The 13,867-nt window shown below is 50.6% G+C and overlaps 5 protein-coding genes across 5 annotated transcripts, besides 5 other annotated features; 2 read left to right on the top strand and 3 right to left on the bottom strand.

Annotated features, from left to right (window-relative positions):
• Nucleotides 1–451: 451 nt before the first annotated feature.
• N7532_007258 (sugar porter family MFS transporter) lies at nt 452–2,643 on the bottom strand (the record flags this gene model as incomplete). Its single annotated transcript, XM_056619751.1, has 6 exons — nt 452–725; nt 781–895; nt 955–2,081; nt 2,156–2,419; nt 2,474–2,554; nt 2,603–2,643. 6 exons carry the CDS (start codon nt 2,641–2,643, stop codon nt 452–454), a joined length of 1,902 nt encoding a protein of 633 aa, XP_056473117.1.
• A 493-nt stretch (nt 2,644–3,136) lies between these two features.
• N7532_007257 (uncharacterized protein) lies at nt 3,137–3,649 on the bottom strand (the record flags this gene model as incomplete). Its single annotated transcript, XM_056619750.1, has 1 exon — nt 3,137–3,649. One exon carries the CDS (start codon nt 3,647–3,649, stop codon nt 3,137–3,139), a length of 513 nt encoding a protein of 170 aa, XP_056473116.1.
• Nucleotides 3,650–5,462: 1,813 nt separating this feature from the next.
• Nucleotides 5,463–6,341, top strand: N7532_007256 (uncharacterized protein; the record flags this gene model as incomplete). Its single annotated transcript, XM_056619749.1, has 1 exon — nt 5,463–6,341. One exon carries the CDS (start codon nt 5,463–5,465, stop codon nt 6,339–6,341), a length of 879 nt encoding a protein of 292 aa, XP_056473115.1.
• A 599-nt stretch (nt 6,342–6,940) lies between these two features.
• Nucleotides 6,941–9,099, top strand: N7532_007255 (uncharacterized protein; the record flags this gene model as incomplete). Its single annotated transcript, XM_056619748.1, has 7 exons — nt 6,941–7,074; nt 7,139–7,476; nt 7,545–7,675; nt 8,150–8,246; nt 8,302–8,615; nt 8,683–8,813; nt 8,877–9,099. The coding sequence occupies 7 exons, from the start codon at nt 6,941–6,943 to the stop codon at nt 9,097–9,099; spliced, it is 1,368 nt and encodes a 455-aa protein (XP_056473114.1).
• A 630-nt stretch (nt 9,100–9,729) lies between these two features.
• N7532_007254 (uncharacterized protein) lies at nt 9,730–10,203 on the bottom strand (the record flags this gene model as incomplete). Its single annotated transcript, XM_056619747.1, has 1 exon — nt 9,730–10,203. One exon carries the CDS (start codon nt 10,201–10,203, stop codon nt 9,730–9,732), a length of 474 nt encoding a protein of 157 aa, XP_056473113.1.
• A 1,471-nt stretch (nt 10,204–11,674) lies between these two features.
• Nucleotides 11,675–11,882: a sequence feature (Protein overlapping with rRNA (N7532_007253, KAJ5094962.1) was converted to a misc_feature.).
• A 67-nt stretch (nt 11,883–11,949) lies between these two features.
• Nucleotides 11,950–12,562: a sequence feature (Protein overlapping with rRNA (N7532_007253, KAJ5094962.1) was converted to a misc_feature.).
• A 53-nt stretch (nt 12,563–12,615) lies between these two features.
• Nucleotides 12,616–13,052: a sequence feature (Protein overlapping with rRNA (N7532_007253, KAJ5094962.1) was converted to a misc_feature.).
• A 51-nt stretch (nt 13,053–13,103) lies between these two features.
• Nucleotides 13,104–13,281: a sequence feature (Protein overlapping with rRNA (N7532_007253, KAJ5094962.1) was converted to a misc_feature.).
• An 82-nt stretch (nt 13,282–13,363) lies between these two features.
• Nucleotides 13,364–13,694: a sequence feature (Protein overlapping with rRNA (N7532_007253, KAJ5094962.1) was converted to a misc_feature.).
• Between the last annotated feature and the right edge of the window lie 173 nt (nt 13,695–13,867).

Genomic DNA, 13,867 nt, shown 5'->3' with positions numbered 1-13,867 from the left:
GTACGGACTGCCAAAAATTTTCAACATGAAGCTCGAGGCTTTGCCCAGTATAGCCCAGCATCGAACTGGTATAGACAGGGGTACGATGTATATGACTTTTCGCCTACACATTCATGCTGTCTCCAGCTACCACGAAAGCAGCTTAATAGGACCAGACACGGAATAATTGAACCGACACTGTGCTCGCTTAGGTTGAGGTAAAAGAAGTGCATATGGAGTCAAGATGGGAATTACTCCAAGTGTGTCTGAAATATGAAACTGCAGTCATCAATGGCCATAATGCTGACAAGCAGTGGAGATGACAATACTCAGTATGTCACACATAACCAATGAGAGCCCGACTAAAACTAACACAGCATGAAATCAGGAACCAAAGTCCAACATCACCTTATTCATCGAGGAGAAAAGAATGCATCAAATTATTATCCCACCTTACACTGTTGCAGTGCCATCACGACTTCATATTCGCAGAAACCACACTCCGCTTCCGCACTTCAGCCGCAGTCTCCTCCGTAGCAACCCGATCGAACTTGTAAAGTGGCTCAAGCTCCACATGTCGGCGGAAGATGTATCGGTTGATCCACCACGGAAGCACCTTGAACACTTGATAGTGCATGTGGACTCGGGTTGGAACGGCAAAGATGTAATCGAGTTCCTCCAGCGTGCGCTGCTTCGTTTCGGGGACCCATAGGTAGATCATGACCAGGGCGGTGACGTTGAGACCGCTGTAATTTGTTAGTATATCCATATACTCAAAAATGAGACGTTTCAGGCACATACGCGTAGAAGCCAAAAGCACCCGTTGCGGTCATTGCGATTAGCATACGAGGGAACGTGATCGAGAGGACCGCGGCGAATCCTAGACAGATGGCGACAGCCCAGGCCATGCCGACCTCTAAAAGGAAATAAATATTAGCGCTATTTCATCATGATATTCAGTGGCGAATGACTTACCGCGATGCGACAGCGGGAAAACCTCGGCAGAGTACGTAAACGGCACAGGGCCCTCGCCGGGCGAGTAAAACGCCTCGAACAAGAACACGAAAAAAGCGATAATCCCCAGGTGAGCAGGCGAGCTTTCTGGAATGTAGAAGCAGAAGCCCGCCGCTAGAAGCGTCCACGCCATTTGCGGGAAGGTAAAGAGCAGCAGCGTCCGACGCCCCCACGTATCAATCGTCCACACGGCGGGGAAGGCGAAGACGAAATTCACCAAGCCCGTACCCCAAGAGGCGAGAAGGGCGTCTCGATTGCTTGCGCCTGCATTGGAGAAGATGGTGGATGAGTAGAAAGACACGATGTTGATACCACACATTTGCTGCGCGAGCATGACGGTAAACGAGGCCAGGGTCGCGCGTCGCACTCGTGGAATTGTGAAGAGCTCTGTGAATCGCTGGAGGTAGTTGCTGGTTCCGATTAATTCCTGCTCGACCTTGATCTGCGCATAGATGTAGTAAAGATCGCGGGCTGCTTGGAGCGGGCTATTGCGGAGCCGTTGCAGTGACTTGTATGCTTTGTTGATCTCGCCTTTCTTTATATACCAGCGTGGCGACTCGGGACAAAAGTAGACGCCGAACAATAGTGGGACAGCCGGGATAAAGGCTGAACCGAATTGGAGGCGCCATGCAATATCTCCCGTATACATCACTGCCAGGTTCGCACTATACCCGAGGAAAATCCCGAAGGCTGTCCACAATTGCCAACACATCACGAGGCCACCGCGAATATTGGCGGGAACATTCTCGGCGCAGAAAATTGGGACCACCGACGCCTTGAGGCCCATTCCAATGCCCAACAGGAGACGAGTGATGAAGAGCTGCGGCCAATTCTGGGTGCATGCCGAGCCAATCGGTGACAAGACACAGAAGATTGCGGCAACGAAAATAGTACCTCGACGGCCGAAGTATCTGTTCATGGGATCGGATAACCAGCAGCTGAAGAATGCGCTCGAAAGGTAGGGACCGGCATTGATGACACCGACGAGCCATTGGTTGCGAATGGCGTCGGGGACGCCTGACTCGGGGATTCCAAAAGCGTCAGGGAAGGACAGATTTGCACCGTTGGAGCCGGTTTGATCCCAGCCCCTATGTCATGTTAGCCGTGAACTTGTGTATAACAGACACCAAAATATGTCAGCGGCAAGAGAAAAAAAACGTACTGAACTGCTGCCCCAATCGAGCAGAGAATGATGGTAAAGTAGAGAGCCCGCGGCTGGCGCCATTTGTGCAGAACCTCATCCTGGAGCACTTTGATCTCATCATCGGTCAAGCCCGGGACAGATTCAAATTCGCCCGGATCCCGAGCCACCAGCGCTCCCTTCTTTAGCTCTGGCAAGATTTCCTGGAGTTGATGCTCTTGCGCAAACCGTTCCACGTCGTCCAGCACTCGTTCTTTCGTCAGATCGGCGAGGGGGTTCTTGATTCTATATCCCATGAGGCGTTTGCTGAGCTATGTATAGGGCTAGACCGCGACATACCGTGCTGACACATTATTCTGCAGGCTAACCTGCTCCACATGTCCCTTCTCCTCGCCATACTGCGTCGGATCATGGATTGGACTTGAATCTGATTAGCGATGTGAAGGCGGTGGTTATGGGGAAACACACCTTCGGTCGCTGTCCACCTGCGTCACCGTCTCTTTATCCATCTTGACGACTAGAAAGTAGGAGAGGCAAGAGATCACTCGTAAGAATTTCAATGCGGAGAGTTTTATGTATATCTGAGGCCTAGACAGCCTCTGGAGCCGCTCAGAATAAAGGAAAAAGAGCAGCAGCAAGCAGCAAGAATGTGCACTTCTTACGGCACTTGGGAGAACTCCGGCTCACAAAGAGGCTTGCCAGTGGGCTACGCCACTATTTAACATCTACGCCAGCGGCTGAACAGGCTGACGGGATGAGCAAATCTCTGACGCCGGACTGTCCAACCATTGCCTCCGAGCGAGCGTGGACGCCCTTGCGAGTCATGCAGCCATTGGTTTGAAGAGTGAGCGATAGTCACCGCTAGACCCGAGCTGTGCTAGTCGAGCAGCCCTTCCGGGCCCCGAATTCACTGTTCCAGTTAGACCGGCTGCGACCTGAGGGAAAGCAATCCTGGGGCTCCGATCAGAGCGCGGGGAGGTCTGGTTGCCCATGGGAGTTTGCCTATACACGGCCAAGCGCGAGATGCCACCAAGCTTTGCTGCCCAGGCTGATTGGCCCCCGTCCAGTCCGTCGGCGGCGCGTCTTGGGCAAAGCTTGCCAGAGCTTAGCGTCCGGCAAGCCACCGGCGGTGCGTGCGGCGTGTGCCGTCTTGGGCGAGACGGGGGCGGTGCCCAGCGCCCGTTGACGAGTCTGGGCTGGTAGATGTAGAGAACCGGTGCTGATTGAGCGTTGCGATATCTGGGGCGTGGAGAGTCGAGGATGGGGAGGAATTGCGATGGCATCTTGTACCTTGCCCCATTCTCGCTGCCGACAGAGCCGATCTGCGATGATCGGTGCCCGTTTGTGGACTGGGGGTCGGGTTGAGGAAGAGAAAGTGTCCGATGTGACCTGACAGGGCATCGAGTACCCCAAGAAGCGAGTCCAAGCGGGTTTCTTCGCAGGATCGAATCGCGCTAGCGACGCAAGGCGTAGGGGCTGTTCAGTTTGCGAGTGGGAAGTCGCATGGCGCCACATGGCGTGGCTGTCAGATGCATCATCCTGATAGTCTCTGGTTTTTGCCATCATCAACGGGCCTCTGTTGGAGTGAATGTGGTGGCCGTGGAACGTGCATGGTAGACGAAGAGTGTTGGGAGAGTTGGACGGTCGCGCGGAGAGCAAAGGTTTCCCTCGCCCGTCAAGCTCATAGTTAGTTACTGGATACCTGGATTACCTAAGTAGGCAAGGGCTAGTTACGAGTAGCTGTACTGATTCCCATGAGAATACACTGTATTGGACATGTACGCAAATCTTGCCTTATTTGAACCTGGATTTGATCCGATCCCCTCATAATAAATCACATGGGATAGCCCCTGCGCTCTGATACAGGTAGGACCGTGGTTCACCTTGAGCCACCTGCATTGTACCAGAGTAGTAGGTACTATGCAGGGCTGTAGAAAACATGCGAGATCCACTGTGGGCATGGAGGTTTAGTGTCCTACACTGGAGCAGCATCGATTATCGATCAAAAATTGTAATCTGATTCCACCCTCAAATATGTAGTTCACGAGTGTTTCAGTCAAATGCTTAAAATCATATACTTCTGTTGCCGCTTCACCAAGTTTGCCCTCCTGATAGCTCTGAACCGAAGGTGACATCGAATGGTCCGGCATATCACAGCCAGCTCGCAAACAGCCTCGACTCGAAAAATCCGTTAAATACCCCGCGGGGTCGTCGGATCTATCGCGGAATCGGCTCGGATGGGCACGATGTGCTTCAGGTGCAAGTAAAGGCCTCCCCTAACTCGGCCAGACCCAACTTCCCGATCGCGATAAAGCGAACGGTACTGATATTTTTTATTTTATTTTAGCAGACTTTCCCAATGTCATTGGATATGTACTGACCGGCTAGAAATCCGAAGGCATCGCAATCAAGCTTGTCCCCCCGCGCAGCCGGTTATGCGGGTGGGGCTCCGGCTAAGCTCTGCACGCTGTTTTCGGTCAATTCCGCAACGCAGCAGCGATCTTCTTGCACGGGTTTTTTCCCGCGACAAAATCCTCAAAAAATTCCAACGATGAGAGTCTCACACGGAGAATAGGATTTATCAATTCCCAGGCCGAGGTTCAGGAGGATGTTTCAGTCGAATGACCAGACACATCCGGATCCAGACACGTCTGATCAGTCCCACCCGGAAAAAGATGACAGGGAGGAATCCAGTGCGATTTCCACCATTTTCCAGGATGGCAATACCCCGGAAAATACCCATGACAATGCAACTGGACCAAGTGGCAAGACTGATGGACATAAATTCTGGCGCCGTGTCGTCAATTTATTATTATGGACACCACCGTGGTGTCGATGGAATCCGGAAAATCCTCTTAAGTTCGGACTCCCATTGAATTTCTTATTCGCCTTCGCAGGGACTTTTACGGTGCGAGAGAAAACAGTTTCCCCTCAATGATGAGATTATCATGGTTCTCGAAGTCATCGCTGACTGTGTATGGAACAGGTTGCCAACCTATATTACTCGCATCCGATCCTGGATGACCTTGCACATTTCTTTAATGTATCTCAGGAAAGAGCTTCCTTGATACCCACCTGCAGCCAGGCGGGGTATGTAACGGGAATCATTTTCATTTGCCCGCTCGGCGATATTGTTCGGAGAAGACCGTTCATTCTTTTTTTGACATTCTTCACCGCAACATTATGGATCGGGCTCTGTATAACGAGCTCCTTTGAGGTCTTTCTCTCTCTGAATTGTCTGTCATCGGTCACGACAGTGACACCAGTGAGTTTTGCTCGCAACAATCTACTTGGATAATTCAGTGACCTAATTATCTCGCAGCAAATCATGCTTCCACTTGTGGGAGACCTTGTCCCCCCTGCTCGACGGGCAACGGCCCTTTCCATCGTGTCTTCGGGAATTGTACTTGGGCTGCTATTCGCTCGACTCCTAGCCGGCATCATTGCCGCGTATATTTCGTGGCGGAACATCTATTGGCTGGCTCTTGGCCTGCAGTACCTCATTGTTCTCTTGATATGGGCATTCTTGCCGGATTATCCGCCAGTCAACACGGATGTTTCCTATTTCAAGATCTTGGTATCCATTGCGACCTATCTTATCACCTCCCCCGTTCTCGTGCAAGCGACGCTGATGGGGTTCTTTCTCTCTGCGACATTCACCAGCTTCTGGACAACCTTGACATTCCTTCTGTCGGGCAGCCCATACTACTTCTCAACCATCCAGATCAGTTTGCTCTCCTTGGCAGGGCTCACCCCGATTCTCTTGGGACCTTTTTACTCCCGCTTCGTGATTGACAAGTACTCGCAACATTTTTCGATCGCTATCAGCCTCACCATTATTTTCACTGGTATTTGTATCGGTGCCTATACCGGGACATTCCTTCTCGCCGGCCCGATCCTTCAAGCGGCCTTCCAGGACTTTGGCTTGCAGATGACGCAGATTGCGAACCGTACGGCGATTTTTCACGTCGCTCCGAAAGCTCGCAGTCGAGTCAATACAGCATACATGATTGGGGTGTTCTGTGGTCAGCTGATGGGAACCGCAGTGGGCAACCGTGTCTATGGCGAGAGCGGCTGGGTTCTGGCGGGAACGGTGAGTATCGTTTTTGTCGGTGTATCATATGTGATTTGTTTTGTCAAAGGCCCGCTGGAGACCGGATGGTTCGGATGGAGTGGCGGGTTTCCGATTCGAAGGAGAGATTTATGATCTCGAGCCGTTCCGGAACGAATGATGGATAATGAATGGAAATGATCAAGTGCCTTTAGTCGACCCGACATCGATTTCCCTGGAAAAGACTACCAATAGATCTCAGTAAAATACGCAGTGGACAAAGTCAGTCTGGATGCAACACGCTTTGTGAATACTGACAAAATGCCAATTGATGCGAATTCGGATGCAAAATTTCGAGATGCTAGCTTATGGAGGCCCACTCTCGGGAATAGGAGTGGGGGTCCCCAGGCTGAAGAACCCCCGTCTGACAGGGTGAAAAACAACCCACTATGAAAATATTAGCTCTGATGTGCGGCATGCTCGCAAGCTGAGCGATCGTACTATCAGCTCCAGAAAAAAGAAATCGCATCTCGAGAGGGCAGGTTTCAAGCTGTCAGCTTAGACCCCCTAAATCAAACCTTCTTGCTGGCCGAAAAGAGACATTGCACTTATGTTAACAGGGTAAATCGGGCCCGAGTCGGCTAAGCCGGCGCTCCAGCCTTGAATGTTTCAGATGGCGATGGTTTATAAGCGTCGCTCCTCGCACCAAGAATCATACCCCAAAGCTAAGCAATAGCCAAGTCTGCACTACCGTCATGGCTCTCTCCGCGTGTAACGCCGTGTTGAACCCGTCGTTCGAGACTGGGACTTTGAAACCCTGGTTCTCATCCGCTGTTAATGTGGCCAAGGTCACCAGCGGTACCAGCGCCTATAGTGGTGAATACTATCTGTGAGAAACAATAACTCGTCATCGCATCTCCACTAGCAACGAGTACTGACGAAGCTGGTCATAGGAACCTGCAAACCGCAGTAGGAAACCGCGGCAACACCATCTCTCAGCACTTGAAGCACCTCAAGCCACACGAAAAGTACGACTTTAGCGTGCAGGTGCAGGTTCCATCGCCGTCGGGCTCCGAGTATTGTTCAGTTTATGTCTACATGGGCCGCAATGCTACGATCGGCGCAATCGCTTCGACGCAGCTGTTTGATCTCGAAGAATGGACCGCTCTCACTGGAACATACACGGCAAAGAGATCCGATGATATCCTGAATATTGTCGTTGCGTGTGATTCTGAGGATTCTTCAGTTACGGGGAATGTTTTGATTGATGATGTGAACTTCACTGGACGCGGTCACTAAAATTCGAATTAAGCAATGGGGCATATCTTCTACCCGAAGAGCCTGACACACTGTAATTAGAAATAGAAGAGAAGATCGCAAATGATATGAGGCTCATGGTGTACTTTGCGATTGCTAAACTGTACTACAAGATAATAGCGTTGGTCAAAATTGAACGAATTATTGTTGTTCATCGAAAATCACTCCCAGTAGTATGTCTAGTGCTGCCAAATCGAAATTCTCTATCAAACAACTAGCTCCAAAGCAAAACGCCAATGCCATCCTTAATCACAATCAGTTGATGTTCAGCCCATTCCCTGGACATCCTAGTAGCCAGGTGAGATGCCCCGCTAGGCCCCCTCGTTTAGGCTGTCGATCGGAAAATCCTTGCACCTCGATCAGAAAATAATTGTTTCCGTATTTCACCCGCCATAATAGTCGAACGTCCAAAGCGGCACTGCTGGGAATGCCTACGACAACGCTTGGTATGCGATTTCGAGACCCCAGGGTGTAAACGATGCGCAAAGTCCGGGGTCGACTGCCCAGGATATGGCGACGCTCCTCTGCTGCGAGTGAAAGTGGCTGGCGCCGGGCAAGGTCAAGCCTCGACAGCGCAAACCCGTGGGCACGAAGAGTCCGAAGAACACCAAGTGGAATGTAGAAAGCGTCCGCTGTGAACCATCAAGAGGCAGCTCCGTATCGTCGGAGGGTTGCGGGAACTGGCTGTGCCTGGCTTCGAGTTGAAGACCGAAGTTCACCCTTTGGTTGAGTCGTTAGAATACTGTGCGTCACATGACCTTTGAACAGACTGTACACAAAGCGCTGATCGATCACACAGTCAATAATTGCATGTACCCCAGACTCTCCCAGATCCTGCTGCTGAGTTCCAATATCAATATCTACAGGATTCCCGCGGAACTCTTCAAGAAGGCCCTACATGCACCGGATTATGCCAAACTCGGCCTGGTCTGTATAACCCTCAGCCATCGAATGAACCAATCTGGCCATAATCCCGACTCCAAGTCACTGGAAAAGAATTTCTACAATTATCGAGGGCATGTGATTCGGTCATTGAATAATGACCTTCATATGATTAAGAAGCGGGACAGTCATCGAGTACTCACTGGGATCTTGACACTGCTACTGCTAGACGTGAGTTGTTGTTTTCTTCCAGTGTCGTCATGCCATCACTGGACTAGTAGAAGTAATGGCACACCAGGCCCAGCAGGGGATCTCGCAACACTGGCGTTATCATATGGAGGGAGTTCGTGGACTCATCACGCTTCGCGGTGGCATGCACAAAGTAGCGGTTCAATTTGCAGCGATGCCCATTGTTCTGTGCTACGTTTTGTAAGTTCCGGCCCGGAACCTGCTACAAAGACATGCCTATTACCTGTGCTGACTATTGTTTAGCCTGGCGGTAAATGGAGACACCGCATCTCCTGCCTCCGATATGCTCATCACTTCCATCCCTGCCGACGAAATATACCTGGTCATAAAGCAATTTGGAGGTAACGGATTCGCGTTCCAGATGTGCCCTATGTCGCTATTTGTGGAAATAATGAATATTAACCGCATTCGTGCGCGCGCATCAATAGCGGGCCTGATGGAAGAAGGATTCGTGGAGGACGATTAATTTCGACAAGATGCTTGCGACGTCCGTCGTGTTTATGATTTCTCGGCAGAGTGGGCCGAGGAAAACGAGCGGTTTGATGAGTATAATAAGCTCTTGAATACTTTCCAAAGTGCGGTGGCCCTCTACTGTCTTTCGTCACTCCAAAGCCTCGGTGTCCTGCCACACGGCCCCTTGTTGAAAAATAATTGTTACATGGAGACACGAATCTTACATGGGCTCATTCGCAGCGCCCTTGGCCTAAATCTGAGAAGTAATGGCAATCTGCTCTGGTCACTGATGGTGCGGGGTGTCCAAGCAGCAGGGGTGGCCTAGGCATTAGGAGCTTTGTCACGGAGTGTTTGACAGATTTGAGTGCTGCCACGGGGACGCATGGCCCTCTGGCGGCAAAGGAAGTGCTGGAGCGGTTTTGGGTTTCCGGGAAGCTCGGATGGGACGCCTGCTTTTGACAAGCCATACCTTTTTACATCCATGCTTACAGTCAATCGAGGCTGCTTGAACCAGTGACTTATAAAGCAATATAGACAAGATCATTATTAAGAAATCGATATTGACATGCTTATAATTTGTTCATTAAATTATTCCTCTGATCAGCCAGATAATATGACATCCTACCAAGTCCACCATCTTCCACTAGCAAGTGCCTGAGCAGAGAGTAAGAGTGATATCGGAGTTGGCACTGCAGACCTTCGTTTGACTGGCTCCACTCGTAGCCACGCCATTGGGCCAGCAGATCTTTGGACAGTTGAGTGAGGGCTTGACGCCGATGGCATGACCGGAGAATGGGTCACCGAAGACATCCGACAGATCGTACCAGACCTGCTGGCCGTCCAAAGTATAGGCAAAATTGGTCTGGGGGCTTCCGTTGTAAATGCCATTCGGCACAGTGGTGATTTTTATGGCGATGCCTCCGGAAGCTGGGTCGTGGTGCAGGACCTCAGAGTATGTGCCACCGGACTTCACAGTCTTTGCTGGGCCAACCGAGCCTCCAACGGACCACAGGTAAACAGGGAAGCCGCATTTGTTGACGACTTTGGCATTGCCTACAGCGCTGACAAGAGGCGTCAGGGCGGCCACGGCGGCGACGAGAGTGGTGGTGAAGTGCATTGCGATTGTATTTGCGATAGCTAGATGAATGGAGGGGGAACGGAGTTTGTTGCTGAAAGGACTTCTAGGGGCGACCCTAGGCGTGCTTTATATACCTTCTTTCCCGGGTGTAGGAGCAAGCATGGCAGGAGCGAGACGGATCTGGTGACCTTCGGTTTTCATTAGATATAGCTCCAGAGACTTCTCACCATTCTTGCCTAGTCCGGAATTGCTAGTCGAATTAGAAGGGCGCAGAAATGTCCTTGGTGGAAGCACTGGCTAACCGAAGGCCAGTACAACACCTGCCTCGGATAGCGATGCAGAACCTGCATGAGAGTATCCGTGGATCTTAGAGGCCGAGTACTGGTAAAAATAGCATGGCCCGTCGCGGTCGACCGTGCCATCTGGAGTATGTCTCACCTGTGCTCAGGCCTGGCTGCTCGCTGTAGAAATCAGGAATCGAGAGAAGTTCAGCGGTCTGCACGACAAGCAAGCGCGGTGGGTCTTCGTACCCGATGGACCCTGCCGGTTGTGCCATGCCTCTTTTTGCGGGGAACGATTTGAGACATAGTTACATCTCGGACAGGCCACTCGCATTCTTCAGCAGGTTGACTTGTCAAGAAGTTACAAATCTCAAAATAGGTTCGTTTATGGCGCCGCCAACATTATCCACCAAATTCTCGTTCGTGGGGTCTCACCCGTCGCATCCAACTAGCTGACGGGCAGGTGACGGTCTCCGTATACGAGGTTGGCGCTCGCCTTCTGAGTTAGCTTCGAATCGCCCGCAAACCGCATGTGTAGGGGATTCCACTAGATGGAAAGAGACATGGGATTTTTATTTCACCGTTCCAGATAGTGAGACATGGTGGTCGGGGGTGCAGATATTAAGTCGGTCAGCTTACCAGTAGATGTGGATTTGAGGGAATTGTTGACAGCGGCTCCAAGAAAGCCCTGAAGAGCCTGTGTTTGAGATTGAGATAGAAGACTCACCAAGTAGAAGTGTGAAATGCGGTTTCCATGGTGCTAATACTGATTCCACTTTTACTTAGTTAGTTCGCCGAGTCGCTAGTTGAACCGCCACGAAAATCAGGCGCAGCTTAAAAAGTATCAAATCGATAAAAGTTCTTGCATATCAGAAAGAAAATCCCTTTGACACTACATCTATACGAACGGTAGTTGCAATGGCTGGTCAGGAAAAGCCCGCTTCGATGTAGTAAGAGCCTTGGCGTGATTCCGCATGAATTTTAGCTCAAAAGACGAAAGTTGATTGTGAGTCATATGATCGATCGAAACCAACTTGCTAAAATCTCGGACGTTAACTCTGGGCTATCCTCGGATCCAAAATTCAATCCAGGAATTTTGCTACTGGTGTCTACTGGGAGGCTGCCGATTGTGCCAGCGGAAATGGACCAATCTGGTTGGACACACTTGACGTATTTTGTGAGTGGTATTGTTAACTACCTGATATTGTTGGGCTCAGAGGAAAACAGGATCAGAGGAAAACAGGATCAGAGGAAAAGAAAATAGCAAAAATATAAAAAACATACAACAGCAGGGATTCGCATGTGGTCACCCACCATACTACTAACCTGCCGGCGTGTGGCTTAAGTACGGCTGAGCGGACGGGAAGCCCTGTTCTCCACACCCTATGGTCGTATGTACTTGATATCAGATGAAAGGGGTTTATAACACACTGAAAACTGCAGATGGTAAATATTTGAATTCAGAATTCAATTCAGTTAGAAGTTCAAGGGGCGACTCGCAAACTACAAAACATATTTAAACAACGGTGATCGATCTCCCAAGTCAAAGAGCTCTTCCTCAGTATACCGAACTCTCGCATCGTCAGCAAGCTTCGCCTTCTTTGCGTTGCCAATCTTGTAGCTCCACTCGAGGAATAGGGCAACAAAAAGCCCAAAGCCAGCAAGGGCGAGGCTAAGGCCGAACCCCGTGTAATACTTTGGCTTCTCCTTCTCCAGGTACATGAAGCTGCCCAGAATTCCACCAACATTGCCAACGCAGTTCATGAGTGCAATGCCCACGGCTCGTCGGGAGGACGGGGCGATATTATTTGCATTCCAAGAGGCTGCTGCGGCTTGGATAGGATAGATGCCGATGACGGCAAGGACAACAGCGAAATAGGCAACTCCTTTCTTTTCTGAGAGGGCCCCATGCAGCGACATGATGACCGCGTATGCGACAACGCAAATCATCATCGGGATTGCCACGAATGGCATTCGCCAGAAGAAGCGATCCGAGAGCCGTGCAAACATGATAGCTGATACCGCGGCCGCCACATAGGGAGGTGCCGACGTGAGCTGAGCATTGGTGTCGCTGAAACCCATTGCCTTGGTGATGGTGGGGAGAGTAAATTTGGTTCCTGTTTCAGGGGTAAGTCTATGGCAATAGTGAAGATGTAGGCTGGGATCATACCATATGACAAAGCCGACTGGCAAAGTAAAAAGTACGCCTGCACATAGACCCGCCAGTTCGTAAGGACCATCTTGAGATCCCGGAATTTGAAGCTGGTCTCCTCTACACTCGTGCCTCCTTGTTTGATGAACATGGAGAGATTCAAGTACCGTATCTCATCTTCAGAAAGCCAGCGTCCGGACAGGGCGGGAGTGTCAATAAGACAGAAAAAGCATGCAACCGCTAGAACGACGCTAGCAAGACCTTCGAGAATGAAGATCCATCTCCAGCCCTCGAGGCCGCCGACGCCATCCATCTGCGCAATCGCGGCAGCTAGGAGACCAGAGAATGCACCCGAAAGCGCACTAGCGCAGTAAAAGTAGGAAATGCGCAGAGCCAAGTCCTTTGGCATATACCAGTAGGAACAAAGGTAGATAGCACCAGGAAAGAATCCCGCCCTGAAATTCATTTTGTTAGTGCAGTCAACCCGATATGCTAGTGAGCCTCACTCGAAGACACCGAGTAAAACCCGGGTGACCATCAGACCACTGAAGTTCTGGACCAGACCGGTGCATGTCATGACAATGCCCCAAGACAGGACAAGAATCCCAAGATATGTTGATGGCCTCTTGAACTTTTTCAGAAGAATGTTGCTTGGAACTTCAAGCAAAACGTAAGGAACGAAAACTATAGTCGTGGAGGTTAGTCATTGCCAGGAATGCCGCAGTATGAAGGATGAGCTTGATGGGGCCTTTCGAGGAAGACGTACAGATAGAAAGAACCGTATTATACTGCACCCCGGTCATGCCTAGGTCTTCAACCATGCCCTCGATTTTTGCATTGCCAATGTTGGCCCGATCAATATGGCTGATTAGATACAACACCGCCAACATGGGAATCAGACGCGAGTCGACTTTGCGGAAGACCTTCTTCCGGGCCTCCTCGGGATAATTGGTATAGAAGTCTGCATCATCAGATGTCAAGCCCACAACACGGAAAGTGCCGATCTCGGTGACTTGTGAGGGTTTTGGAAGAGTCTCAATGTGGGAGGGTCGGTCGGCATACTCGACATCTCCCTTGACGATATCTGTGGAGGCCATGGTGAAGAAACTGTTCAAATCGAGATATTGTCCCGCCTAGAAGATCGTCCAGAGAAAGAGTTAGCACAGACAGGGAAGCTATGAGCTTAAGCATCGTTAAATGGTACGGGCGGGGAATATATAGACTGTCGGATATGTCATCTTGGCACATACACAGCTCTAGCGTACCTCTA

The sequence above is a fragment of the Penicillium argentinense genome, assembly GCF_028826775.1.
Source record: "Penicillium argentinense strain IBT 30761 chromosome Unknown utg000006l_segment0_segment0, whole genome shotgun sequence".
Lineage (NCBI taxonomy): Eukaryota > Fungi > Ascomycota > Eurotiomycetes > Eurotiales > Aspergillaceae > Penicillium > Penicillium argentinense.
This window is presented reverse-complemented; position numbering and strand designations above follow the sequence as displayed.